Source organism: Episyrphus balteatus, chromosome 3 (assembly GCF_945859705.1).
Source record: "Episyrphus balteatus chromosome 3, idEpiBalt1.1, whole genome shotgun sequence".
Lineage (NCBI taxonomy): Eukaryota > Metazoa > Arthropoda > Insecta > Diptera > Syrphidae > Episyrphus > Episyrphus balteatus.
The window spans coordinates 93,808,003-93,822,899 of NC_079136.1; the positions used below are offsets into that span (position 1 = coordinate 93,808,003).

General features: G+C 31.3%; 1 protein-coding gene across 1 annotated transcript in view; it reads right to left on the reverse strand.

The window, feature by feature from the left end:
- The window catches only part of LOC129915141 (uncharacterized), a 31,091-nt gene extending 17,403 nt beyond the window's left edge, over positions 1 to 13,688 (reverse strand). Inside the window, exons 1-8 of the mRNA XM_055994605.1 lie at positions 13,436 to 13,688; positions 13,076 to 13,382; positions 10,157 to 10,268; positions 9,197 to 10,091; positions 5,685 to 5,834; positions 5,155 to 5,596; positions 2,537 to 2,654; positions 1,602 to 2,459 (exon numbers count right to left, since the gene is read on the reverse strand). Coding sequence (XP_055850580.1) covers positions 1,602 to 2,459; positions 2,537 to 2,654; positions 5,155 to 5,596; positions 5,685 to 5,834; positions 9,197 to 10,091; positions 10,157 to 10,268; positions 13,076 to 13,382; positions 13,436 to 13,579 — 3,026 coding nt within the window. The 5' untranslated portion in view covers positions 13,580 to 13,688. The remainder of the gene's footprint in view (positions 1 to 1,601; positions 2,460 to 2,536; positions 2,655 to 5,154; positions 5,597 to 5,684; positions 5,835 to 9,196; positions 10,092 to 10,156; positions 10,269 to 13,075; positions 13,383 to 13,435) is intronic.
- Positions 13,689 to 14,897: the final 1,209 nt, after the last annotated feature.

Sequence of the window (14,897 nt, forward strand, 5' to 3'; positions counted from 1 at the left end):
TAAAAAATGTTATCTTCTACAAATGCTTGAATTATCCAAAAAAAAAATCAACGTGGATATTGTTTTGACCAAATTATCGAAGAAAAAAAAAATTTCCATTAGTGTGGTTCAAAATTTTTTTTTTTAATTAATTACAAAACAAATTATTTTTCACTGCAGAGAAAGTTTGTAAAACATGGTTTATGAAATATAATGTAAAATTGGGGTAGGTATTTTCGAATTAGGGGGCTCAAAAAATGGTATAGGTATTTAACATTTACGCTTGGAATTCAACCAAATTCAATTTAATTAATTTGGCATGAATTTAATATTACTATAGCAAAAACGCACTTAACAAATTTTCTGTGCACTAAAAATCATTTTTTTTTTCAAACTCATAAAAAAACTTTCTTGAACACCCTAATTAAAAATATTTTTTCCATAGATAATTTGTTTTAAATGTGAACTACTCGGTGTTTTTATTTTTTTTTTTAGAAGAAAGTATTTTTTTTTAGCCACCCTAATGTAACACGGTTTACAAATTTTTTGTGTTATTAAAAACAATATTTTCGGGAACTGAAAAAGAAATTTTTTTCGCTTAAACAAAACTCATTCTATGGTAATTTTTTTATTTTTTTTCTGACGTTTATGAACACTCAGACTGCTGAAAATTGTACAAACGCAGGCCTGCAATTATTCTGCAGAATTGGTGTGTTCATTAATGCAGCAAAGCAGAAAGACGATTGGACCGACACAGATTTCCGACGTTTATGAAAACACCCTATCTCAAAACCTTTTAGAACAATTCCAATTTTGATGAAATTTTGTGTTTTCAAACTTTTGTTTATTCTTCAATTCTTATGGATTACAGAACAAATATATTTTTTATTGTTGTCTTGTAAAGTAAATAGGACCTATATAAAACCATCAAGATTTTTTTTCCCATTTAAGTATAAAAGATTACTTAAAAAACAGTAAATCTTAATAATTTTAACAAAATATTTGGTTTGTTTTCATTTAAAGATATGAATAAATTTTCTTTTCAAAATTCAAAGGTCTTTATAAACGAAATTTACAAACTTGAGATATTGCTTATCTGTTGGGAAAAATAAAAAAAAATAAAACGTGATGTTTTAAGTGTTTTACTAATTTTTGAATTGATAATTTTATCTGTAAATGTCTAATATGCAGATCCAGCTATATTTTAACTCCCATAAAACATTTTTCATTTCCAATTGCACAGTTTTAATCTGTCACAAATAAGAGCATAGAAAAATGTTAAGAAAAACAGGGAGAACAAACTAGCTCAAATAAAGCCCCATCTGCGTACTAGGTTTAAGTCAACCTTTGCTCTACATTATGTATGTAAACGGGAAAAAATAACACCATTTTTTTCTTGAATTTATTTTATAAAATTTTCAAATACAAATTATGATTTGTACAAAGATAAATCTCAATGTTAATTAAAAAAAAAATCAAGAAAAAACATCAAATTTATATTTGAACTACATTTTTAAAATATTTTGATTATAAACATTAAAAAAAAATCTTCACCATCGGAATTGTTCTGACCAGTTCCGAGGCAAAACCTATTTTTTTTTATAACTTAAGCTACCCTAAGCTAAGAACTGTCATCGGCTTCTATAACTAAAGTTAATTCCTGCTCAATATTTGCAGATTCATCTTCTTTATTAGAAATAGCAGATTCCGTTGCATTTAGTTTTGTTCTCCAACAAGGTCGATGTGGATTTGTAACTCGAATTTTCTCATAACGATCCGGTCGCTGATCCTCTTTACTAAAATGCTTTGCTGATTTTCGATGGTTCTTAAGCGCTGTTCCATTAATAAAGCCTTCATTGCATATACCGCACTTGTATGGCTTCTCGCCAGTGTGTCGACGAATATGCAAATTTAAATCATTGGATTGTGCAAACGCTTTACTGCATTGTGTACATTTGTACGGACGTTCACCAGTATGAACTCGAATGTGCCGAGCAAGTTTGTTTGGGCGCGAAAAAGCTTTTCCGCATGTATTGCATAAATGTGGTTTTTCACCAGTGTGTGATCTTTTATGTATCATAAGGTCCTGAGAGCGTGGATAACCTTTATCACAAATATCGCATTTGTAGGGTTTTTCGCCTGTGTGTCGTCGTATATGGATAATTAGACTTGCTTGTGGAAAACTCTCACCACAAAAAGGACATAAGCCATGTTTGTATTTGTGCTTCTTTTGACCTTCACTTGATTCTTTATGTGTTGTCATGTGTCGAAGCAGATTATCTTTTCTAGTGAAGCTCTTATCACAATGACTGCACTCAAATGAGCCAGTACTTAGATGAGACTTTTGATGGCGTAAAAATGTTTCTCGTTTAGCATAGACTCTTGGACAAACTGAACATTGATAGGTTTTAGTTGGAATTTCTATTTGTATTGTTTGTTCTTCAATTTGATTTTCATTTTCCATCTGCTCGCTTATTTCACTAAAAAATTTGTTTAAATTTTGTTATTCATACAGGAACTAAACTTATTTATGTATATGTAATGTATATTGATTTACCAATTAATTTCTTCTAGTTGTTCCACAACCATTGATTCAGGTGCTGCTGATTCTGATTTGATTGAGATATTTTCTAAGATTTCACCCTCACCGATTGTCTCATATTTAACAGGAAAATCTAAATAAGTAATATTGTATAGAAACTAATTCTTGGCAATTCCCTAACAGGAGGAGTTTGTCACTGTAGGAAGTTAAGACTCGGGTCGTCAGTTTTGAAACTAAGTGGCTTAGTTTATATAAAAAATACCTAAAATTCTATATTTGATGCATAGTGTAATTCATTGCTGTTTTTCAAAGTGGATTCTATTTTGCATTATGTTACGGAAAGCATTTTATTCATGACAAAAGACAAAAAATCCTGCAGTTATTTTTTTTGTCTGGGATGTCTCTGTAAACGGACATCAACGGAAGGGATCAGCTTTGCTGTTCGAGAAAATCCTAATAACTGTTATTGGATGTCACGTTTTAATTACATACATAGAAGAAGTGTTTATGAAAACATTAAGGGGGTTTTTTATTAGTACTGAAAAGAGTCTGAACTGTCAAAAAAATCATTTCTTTTTTGTTCAGAGCCTAAAAATGTGTGTCTTTTTTGTTCAGAAATCGTTCAGAGCTTGTTCATCAGAGCTCGAACGACGAGCTCGGAAAAAATTGACAGAAAATTCTGAGTAAAACCTTACTCAATGAAAAAAAAAAAAAAAAAATAAGTGCACAATGAAAATTAAAATGGTGCAGTTGTTAAGTTTTAATAACAAATTACTTCAAACTATGTTATTTTTTAATGATTAAAACATCATTTTTTTGTCCTTTGTTGCGTTTGACAGCTATGAATTGACAAATGTCATTTGGCGATAGTTTGTACGCTCTGAACACGTTCAGTTCAAAAAATGTTTAGGTGATTGTGAAACAGGACGTTTATATGACTGCCTCAAAGTTAAAGTTCTACTTAACAACACACCTAAGTTTCTTGCACTAGATGTATAGGCGATTGGTGTACCATACAAAAAGATTTTTGGAAAGTAACCTAACTAATAATAGCTTTTTAGCAACTGGACGTCGTTAGCATACATTTGCAAAGAACATCGTGAGATCTTTGCTGGAAGTTCGTTGATGTACAATGAAAGGAGGAGGGAAGCCAAGATGGAACCCTGAGAAACTCCTCTTACTGTCGGAAGAAAGCTAGAAATTTTATTACTTATAGAATTAGCTTGCTCTCTATATTGCAAATACGTTTTTATCAAGCGAACCGCAGATGGTGATACACCTCCTATTACGGTTGTCAAATATCAATTGATGGATAGACAATAAACTTATCAATTGATAGACATTTTGGTATTACGGTTTCAATTGATAAATTTTTCTCTATTGTGAACATTGATCAAAATACAATTGTGAAAAGGCGCTATTTTGGTTTTGACGTTTTATTTCACATTAAATTATTTCATCGATGTTGGCCTTGGTTTTTTAACTTGCAGATTGTTAGTAATTTATTAAATTAGGTTTGTTTTATTTGCTCACAAATATTTACTTGATTTAGAGCCGTTTACTAAATCGAAACTTAAGCATTTAAGTTGACCATAAATCATGATGTAACTAACTGTTTATGCAGGGGAAAAAGTAGAGAATAAGAGTTTATGTTCAACATAAAAAATTATTTAAGTTTCGATTCAGCAAATGGCCCTTAGGGCTAGAATAGTTAGCAACAGAAATCTACTAACCAGACTTGCGGATCTATTGGAATCAAATTGCGGTTGTCAGAGGGCATTTGCGCAAAGCCGGGACTTAATAGGAAATGGGAGGACATTTCTGTGGAACTGAACAGTATAGAACCACCAGAACGTCGTAGGTTTTTATATGGGAAGATCATTATAATGTGTGTTCCATCCACAGCACCAACTATATTGGGGATTCTACTCTTTTCAAAAAAGTGTATTTTCGCCCTGTATTCATTTGGGACAAATGTGCGTTTCTAAGACGCTTAAGACTTCTTTGAAGATGACCGATACTATTGGTTGTGCCATACCAGCGTTAAAATCATTTCCAACGCTAAGTTAATAACTCTCTTTTCCACAAAATCATAAGACAGTTGCTAGTTTAAGAACATTCGGTATGAATTGTTGTCTCTTAAATTGTGGAAGTCTGACTTCAATCAGTAAAAAAAACTAAAGATAACGATTAGCGGATGAGATGAAATTAAAAACCATTCACATTTATCTTGCAATGACAACCGTAATAAGGGCCATAGATTGATGATTCACCGTGCCGAAGGATTTTGAGAAATCTTTTTTATTGTAAAATTAGTGCGTTAAGCAAGGCAGAATATACGGTAAAATAGCCTCACCCTTCGGCCAGTAAAAATGCCTATTTAATGTCGTTTGTTATAGTTCTTCTTCTTCTTCATTATTGACGACAGTCATGATTTGGAATGGGAGCACAACCAAATCAATTGTTACCATTTAACCAACTTTGTACTTTTAAAGTGCATTGGGATTGATTTGATTTTAAAACAAAAGAATGGTGTTTTATGTTATATCTTATCTAAATCCTTAAAAAAAAGAGAGTCATAAACTAAGCCACTTTGTCCCTTACCTCCTCCTTTTCCTGTATTTTTTTTTTACCTTCTATGCATTTTATTTCCTCTTTAATTGTATCTATTTGAACTAGTCCTTCATCGGCAACAACCACTGCTTCCACTTCTCCTTCTACTATTTCGGCAGTCGTTTTCTGCATCACAATATCATAAGTTTGATTATCTTGGACGACAACAACCTCTTCATCAAAATCATAATCATCTTCAATTGGTTCTCCAGATAGTTCATCAATAACAAAAGCTTCATCTTCCGCTGGCGCTGGAGGAGGCTGTTCGATTTCTTGAACTGAATTGTTCTCTTCTTGCACTCCATCCAGTTTAAAGACGACATTCTTGACCACACTCTTTAAATAAATTTTAAGTCTTTTCTCACTTTCCATAATTGTTATCGTGAAATCATATGCCTCAAGAAGTCTTTCTGTGCAGGACATACAAATACGTGTTGGTAGTATACTTTCATTATCAGGAATCTACAAATTTGTTTAATTAAATATAATTTTATCTTATTCTCTTATGTTAACAAAAGTATAATGCATTTAATTTTTTTTTTATTCTTACCCTAACATTTGAGAACTTCCATAGAATTTCCTTCAATTCAATTTTTGTTTCATATTCTACACAATCATAGAGCGAATTCGAAACACCAATGTTATTTCTTAAACAAACTCGACAAGTCAAATTATCCAAATATTGTATATTATCCATTTTTATTTAATTTTTTTTGTTACAAACAAATAATTATTTAATGAGAAAAGAAAAGTTTATCACAAAAATCACGAATTATTTGAAAGACTTCAAGAGTGACAACTCTTGATTTATGATATGTGTGTTACCCAAGCTATAGATGCGCGGTTTGTCGGTAGGGTAGTTTGACTTGATTACGTAAGGCAGAGTTCGCAGTTATGCAGTATAATTATACTGGATTTATACGAGTAACAAAATGTCATTTAATGTTGACATTTTTTCAAAATATTATTTCGTCGGCACAACGCCAACGTTGTGCCGATTCCATTTTTTCAATTTCCGTTGCACGAGTTTCCATAAGATTGCATGAGTTTACAAAACTTTGAAGCCGTTTTCAATTACAATTTTGCAGATTCGTGGTTTTGGCTTTGTGCCCAAGATTTTCTATCTACTATTTTATTCATAAAAGGTCTGTTTAATGAAAATAATCTTGGCCAGCACAGATTAGAGCAGCACAAGTTTGTTAATACTGTCAGAACAAGAAAGTTCAGAAAAGTTCAACTTCGTATTTAACAAGATTGACAGTTGTCTAAATCAGTTGCAAAATTTTAAATTCAAAAATCATTTCTTGAAATAAAAAAATAAATGATTTACTAGCTCTTTTGATATTTCTTTTTTTTTGGTATTAATCAAAAACTCTTAAGAAATTCAGTTTTTAAAATCTTATTTTTTCTTATTTTTATCACAATCAAACAAACAGCTGACAATTGACACTTTTCACTCACTTGCTCTACCCCAAAAGTTGGAGCAGAAAAACTTGATCTTTTCTGTGCTGAACAAGTTCATGGAACATAAAATGACAGATTGTAGAAGAAGTTGGGGCGAGTTTTTTTTTCATGAAACACAAAAACTTGTACTTTTCGGATCTTTTCTGTACTTTTTTGTGCGGATCAGATTCATTAAACAAGCCTAAAATGAATTTGCTAATTATTTTTCATTAATGATTAGAATATTTGACAGATGTGTAACAATTTTTTCATATTCATCATTATAATCGGGCTTGTCACGAATTCCATTCGTATCAGAGACTTGCTACGATTCATGAAAAAACAATCACAGAATCCGTTCGGGATGGAAAATAAAAATCGTCACACAATCGGATTTTGTGATTGATTTTTCGGGAATCGGAAAATTTCGGATACAAATGGAATTCGTGTTAAGGCCGATTAAAATTGACAAACTCATTGTTCATTATGACGACCTTTAATTATTTCGAAAAAATGATAGAACATTTATAAGACACAGTAAAATTTTAAAAATAATTAAATATTTTCACTCGTGTAAATTTGTGAATATAGTCCTTCAAAATAGGCTCACTACATATTGCCGAATTTATACGATTGAAAAAAATGTTATTAATTTATAATACAATAATAATGACAAGCCGCCATAAAAGAGACTAGTTAACAGCATTTTAACTTTAAAACAGCCCTGAATTATAAATACTTTTTTAATATCCAGCAATGTTTTCGACATACGATTACGATCATACGTTAACGTTTTGACTATTGGCGTCTCATTTCATCACTAGAAAAAGATAGAGACATAAAGCGTCAATAAGATAATGTACGTATGCCGTAATTCGACCCCTGTTTGTGTGTAGTTTAATTACAGAAAAGAGCTTTCGAGAGAAAAAACCCAGATTTTTTAGTATGAAAATAAAATATTTGCTAGTTTTAAAATTAGAGAAATGTTTTACACAAAAATCTATTTATGATTAAGAAAACATACTTCAAGTTTATTATACTTAATCGGTTTTAGTTTCGTATAAAACGTTTTTAATTTTGCGATTTTCGAAAAAGGTGGAGTTACGAGGTTTCCTTATGAAGCCGAAGATATGGTAATAATAGCCGTGTTTTATTATTCATGTAGATCTGGATCAGAATCAATTTTACACGTAAAACAAAGTATAACCCTGCTTTCAATCGGGATCATTTTTATTGAACCAAAAATAAGTTCCTATTCTGATCAACAGATGGTTTTTGTGCGTCGGTAGGGAAAAAATAAGCGATAGAACATGAGTTGACGAATAAACAAATATGAACGGAAGCAGATATCTTTTGAACAGTCTGCGAATAAGTTTTGGTTTAAAGATAAAACTCATAGAGAACAGGGGGCCTATTCCCGTTCAGTGATATTTTGAAATGAAAACAAAATTTAAAGTTTCACACGAAATTCGATTCTTGATTTGTGAAAGAAATAAAACAAATGTCTAAATCTTTTCACATGATTAATTATTTATCACAACCCAATATTCTTATTAAAAATAATAATTCGTTTATTATTATAAACAAAAAAAAAAAAAAAACAATCTCAACTACACCCGGATTCGAACCTAGGCGGCTGGTAGGAGTAAAAGGCAACTGCCTTGTTCACTAGGCTAATTCGAATTTATTTATTAGGAAAACTTTTGTTCATATAAGCTGTGAAGTGATAAAATGAAAAAACGCTGTGAAAATTGAAATGATATTATTTTTATCACTTCACAGCTTCACAGATCGGGAATTGACCCCCAGGCCTGCGAATTTGTGTACAAGATTTAAGATTTTCGCGAAAAATCCAAGGTTAACCCCTTGCCGAAAAAACGCACTTTAAAAAATTTCTTCCAAATCCATCCAATCAGATATCAGTAGAAAGGTATTTAAGCACATGAAAACCAAAATTTTTTTTGGTCTGGTTGCTGAGATATGTTTTTCCGTACATTCGGAAGCTAATATTTTCGGAATCAAGACTCCGAATAAGTTTTGGTTTAAAGATATGAATTCATGGTGAACAGGCCTATGTATTTATATCTTGAAATACATAATATGAAAATTTATGATCTTTATTTAACATTATGAAAAAAAAAAATTTTTGTTTATTATTTTATACAATTTGTCTAATTTTTAAAACTTTTGTATAAAATAATAAACAAAAAATTTTTTTTTCATAATGTTAAATAAAGATCATAAAAAACCCCTGAAGAAGTCGTGAGTAGCGACGAAACGTTGAGTAAAAGATGGAATAAAGTTTTTTTATTTGCATTTAAAATCAATTGACCAAAGTAGCCCGCATAACCAAATATAAATCTACATATATTCATTAAAAAAATTGGTCACATAAAACATACATATAAAATTAATTTAATTTAAACAAATAATGGACGCCTGTAAAAATGGGTTTAACCAATTTGCCAACAAACTACTCATTTATAATTCTCAAATATTTTTCGAAACTTTGCGCGCTTGAAACAAGTTCAGTTTAGAGTATGCTCGACATGCTGAAAAGTTCCTTGTCCAAAATAAAAACAAATTTCATGTACCTTTTATAAATTTATTTTAACATTAAAAATCATTTTCTTCTTTTTCATCCTTCGACGCTGTTATCGATTCTTTTATATCCTTATCAGCTATTACCTTTTCATCTCCCTTAGTTATCCAACAAGCTCGATGTGGATTTGTTACACGAATTTTTTCATAACGATCTGGCCCCTTTTCATCGACCTCATAGTGTGAAGCTGATTTTCGATGATTTTTCAATATCGATCCGTTGATGAAACTCAAATTACAAATATTGCACTTGTACGGCTTCTCTCCAGTATGACGACGAATGTGCAAATTCAAATCGTTCGATTGCGCGAATGCCTTATCACATTGATTACATTTGTATGGTCGTTCACCCGTATGCACACGAATATGTCGGGCCAATGAGTTAGTTCTTGAAAAAGCCTTGCCACATGTTAGACAAACGTGCGGCTTCTCTCCTGTGTGTAAACGCTTGTGTATCGTCATATCTTGCAGACGAGGATAGCCCTTTCCACAAATATCACATTTGTATGGTGTTTCGCCTGTATGACGTCGAATGTGAATTATCAAACTTGCTGCGGGAAAACTTTCACCACAATGTGGGCAAAGTCCATGTTTGTATTTATGCTTCTTAGGAACATCTTCGGTCACTTTGTGTGTTATCATATGACGTAAGAGATTATCCTTTTTTGTAAAACTTCGAGCACAATTACTACATTGAAATGAACCAGAACCTAAATGACACTTTTGGTGGCGTTCTAGGGTTTCTGTGGAAAAAAATTTCCTTGCACATGTTTTGCATTGAAAAGCTGCATCCTCAAGTAAACTTGGCGCTTTTCCTTTTCTGCCGACTTTTTCTTTTTTTGGCTTTTTAATTTTTTTCACTTTTGGTTCTTTTGTGGTTTTACTTTTTCTCTTAGTTGATACATCTTTTTCTCTAAAATAAAAAACGAAAATAATATAATGAGTTGAAATATAATTTCCAAGCCATGAATTACTTACTCAGATACTTCTTCAATTATTTCTTCTTCGTTATCTATAGGGGCGAGATCTTTTGATTCTTCTGCTGGCTCATCTACCTCGATTTTATTGATAAAAGGAGCTTCTGTCGGTTCTGTTTTTTTTTTGTATATTTTACATATTTTGGTTAAAAAAAGCCGAATTCTTTATGTGCGAGCAAAGTAGCAATTAATTTCACAATCAATTTCACAAACAAAAACTCAATTGGGTTGCAAGTTTCGGGGTGGTTCTCTATTGTTGTCTGGACTTGATATGGCGTATAAACTCTTTATTATGGGTCAAAAATTTCAGTTGGAGCAATAAAGATGATTCTAATGCAAGATTTGAAGGGCAATTTTTATGTATCTGGAACGGATGTAACACTTTTGTTTTTTCTACATTCACCAGTTAAATTAACGAGTTCCGCATCATGAATGCGGGAAACAAGAACATTCTGTGCAAGTACCATTTGCTAATAATTTTGATATTGAACTTCATAATTTGTGAAAAAGTAAACCAGTTTAAGGTGGCTGTCAAGAAAAGGATTTCACACTTAATTTACTCCTTCGGAAAAGGGCAGGGCATGAGCACGAGCAAAGAAGAAGACAATCAACAGTACCTATTTTCTCGCGCCTGATTGTCCCAAAAGCCACAAAAGCCCATTTTTTCCTGGTTTTTCAAATTATTGCAAAAAATAAAAAAATATTTTTTTCCAAACATCACACTTGATTTTTATTGGAAATTGATTCAAGATTTTAAAACCATCCTTTATTTTCTTGTGCAATCAGCGGTTACTGAGATATTGATGGTTAAAGACAAAAAGATCCTTATTCGTTCAAATTTCGATATATCAGCGTTGAAATGTTCTTATCGAACTTTAAAAAAAAAAGAAAAATTTAGCTGAATAAACAAGTTATCCGGTCAATTTACGCGGATCCGAGCTAAATTTTAGCTTCCATACAAAATATAGATAAGATGCTCAGATAAATTTTACATCGTCTAAATTTTTTCGATATTTTGTATGGGAGCTAAAATGTATTTCGATCTCCGTACCCGGCTTTAAGTTTAAACATTTTTTCCCAAGTTTGTAGACCGAAAAAAAAACCGGAAAAATTAAAAAAAAATCTTTTCCGGTATTCAATAGGATTGAGCCGAACACGTAGCTTGAAAATTTTTTTTGATTGTAAGTTCTGAAAACTAAAAGTTCGAGCTTTAAAACCTTTTTTCAATTTCGACAGTTTTTAGGGAAATAACAGTTCTTTACTTTACGATACAAAATCAACAGATTTGAAAATATAAATTCTAAGTTCTTGAAATAAATTTGTGGGTTAAATAAGCCAACAACAAATTCATTAAAACATCTACAACAAAGGCTTAAGGGGCTCACGAAATCCATAACATGTTCTATGTGCAACCTCAAATAGTAATGGCCTTTGTCTTAAAGCTCTCGAAGGTGCATTTACGAGGCAGAGTAGATGATCTAGTAAATTTACTATCACAACTAATCGTGCTCTTCTTCTCGAGTAGATAATAATTTTATTGATCTCATTTTAAGTGCGTTCCATTGAAAATCGCTAGTAAACTACTAGTAGAACTTTGCCACCTCCCAAAGGAACAGGGCTATTTTATTCATTTATTGTTCTTTCTATTCCTTCTTGTTTTAGCATAAGTTAACAGATAGCGATGTAACTTTCAACATCAATGAGAATTTTTTTTTTCTTTCAGTCAAATATATTAAAAATACAGTAGTGGTGTCCCGCAATTAAATAAATTTATATTTTATTTTCACATTGTAGAGGTCATCAGATATTAGAAATTAACTTCAATATCATTCAAACAAATTGTAAAAATATACGAAATCAAAATTTAATCTTTTTCACCTGGTCAAATTTATAGGGACACTGGTTTAGTTCTCTGAAAAATGATCAAAATTGTTTCAATTTTTTGAAGTTTCTGTTTTTATATGTGCCTAGTATTTAGCCACATTGGCACAATTTGCAATCCTGTTTGATACCTACCAGGCATACCCCTTAAAACCCTCCACAGATTTCAACTAATATTTCCTTTTCATGTTTTCTGAAACTCGTCTTGAGTTCTATTTTTTCTTCTCCAATACGATTTTTAACATACTTCCACAAGCTCTTAGTGAAATTTTAATACATTGGATGTACCAAAAAAAAATGTATTATATCAATTTGTTCAGACTGAACAAAGCTGTTTAAAATCTTTGCCATATGCTTTGGATCATTATCCTTTTGTAAAATCCATCTAAAAGGCATGTTATTCTGACATGCGACAACAAGATTCTCGGCCATATGCCATGAACTTAAAATTTGCATCCATTGTATCTTTTACAAAAAAAAAAAAACATGGACCTATACTCCAGCCAAGAAAAATGCGTTCATTTTAAGGGCAATGTAACTAGATTTCCACAAATAATTAACGGATAACGGTAGTTTATTTTGAGTTAAATTACATGTTTCCATAACTAATTTGACTCTTTTTAACTTAAACCCAATTTGAATAAACTGATTTCTAGGAAAAATAGCACTTTCATAAAACTACGATACTGAAAACCTGATACTGCCCTTAAAAATATGAACACTGTACCTGTAAGATTTAATTCACAGCTTTTTTTTAGTATGATTGGAATTAGTCAGGAAAGCAACAAATACGGAATACTATATCACATCATTGTCATGTACCTATTCTTCAATAGATAGGCTGAACTGATAAACAGATCATTTATAGAAAAACCCAGACTAATTTTGGGCAGAAACAATTTGGTTTGCAGAAGTAAAATTGAATTCTTGAATTTTAGAATATTTCAAGACATCTGAAGAATTAATTGCTATTTTTTTTTTTTTTGCTCGCACACACTTTAAGCAAAAATATACAATTTCCCAATAAACAAACTCTTACCGTCTTTGGTAGGACTGCAAGTTTCTGTTTTAAATGTAATCAAGTCTAATATATTTCCATCATCTTCTTCGATAATAAAAGCATCATTAGATGGAGATGGAGAGTTCATAGCTGAAGGAATTTGTTGTTCGTTTTCATCTCCATCTTCATCATCTCTTTGAACCTCAGACTTCTTGACATCCTCAAAATATTCATTGAGGCGTCTCTCACTTGCCTCAACTTGTGTTTGAAATTCATATGCCTTAACTAGTTTTTCCGTGCATTCGTTACAAATTCTTGTAAGTTGTATTGTTTTATTCCAATCAATCTATAAATAAATAAAATAACTTAAAAACTATATAAATATTTTTTATTTCTTACCTCGACGCTAGACACCTTCCATAAGATCTCTTTGAGTTCGATTTTTGTATCGAATTCAACACAATCATGCAATGAATTAGAAACTTCGACATTTATTAAACATGTTCGACACGTAAGCTGGTCCATAAACACTATATTTTCCATTTTTTAAGTTTACAAATTTATTTGTTTTCTTCTTTTAAAAGCACTATCAAAAAATTTTTAATTTATCACAAAACGAAAATCTGTCATCTTGAAAAAGTGACACAAAAAAGTAAACGCTTTATCAAAGTATTAGATGGGTCTTTTTTTTTAGTGAAGGTAAGGTAGTTTGATGTAAGCTACCAGTTGGATGAGCTTGGCTGAAATTTTTTTTATCGTTTTATTGGTCATTGGAAAAGATGGATGAATGACCAGTGGACAAGAATTAGCTTTGGGGCGAATTATAGCGATCAGGAAAACGAATTTTTGTCCATCATTCCGAAGCACATATTTTCGGATCAAAGTCCCGAAACAAGTTTTGCTTTACAGATATGAGATCATAGAGAACTGGCCTATGCATTCAGCTAAAAAAAATTACATACTTATTTTTTTAAGATTTTCGAAAACTATCCAAGGGGTACCCCTCGTCTAAAAAAAGGAATTTTTTAAAATTTTCTCCAAATCAATCGAATGAGATATCAAAAGAAAGAACTTTTTAGACTCTATTCATAACTGAAAACCAAAAGTTTGATTTCGGATTGCTGAATTATTTGTAATCGAAATATATATTTTTCCTTCATTCGGAAGCAGATATTTTCGAATCGTCCCGAAACAAGTTTTGGTTAACAGATATGAGATCACAGTGAACTGGCCTTTGAATCCAGCTAAAAAAATTACATATTTATTTTTTTAAGTTTTTCGAAAATTATCCAAGGGGTACCCCTTGTCTAAGAAGAAGGAATTGTCAAAAATGTTCTCCAAATTAATCGAATGAGATATCAAAAGAAATAATTCTTTAGACTTTATTCATAACTGAAAACCAACAATTTGTAGGAGTTTGATTTGCTGAATTATTTGTGATCGAAATATAGTTTTTTCCTTCACTCGGAAGCAGATATTTTCGGATCAAAGTTCCGAAACAAGTTTTCGTTTACAGATATAAGATCACAACTGGCTTATGCATTTAGCTTAAAAAATTACGTATTTATTTTTTTTAGATTTTCGAAAATTATCCAAGGGGTACCCCTTGTCTATAAAAACAGGAATTTTCAAAAATGTATCATCATCAGGAAAACGAATTATTTTTTCCGTCATTCGGAAGTAGGCATTTTCGGATAAAGTCTCGAAACAAGTTTTGGTTTACAGTTATGAGTTAACAATGAACTGGCTTATGCATTCAGCTTAAAAAATTATGTACCTATTTTTTTTTTTTTTTTTAGATTTTCGAAAATTATCCAAGGGGTACCCCTTGTCTAAAAAAAAAGAAATTTTCAAAAATGTA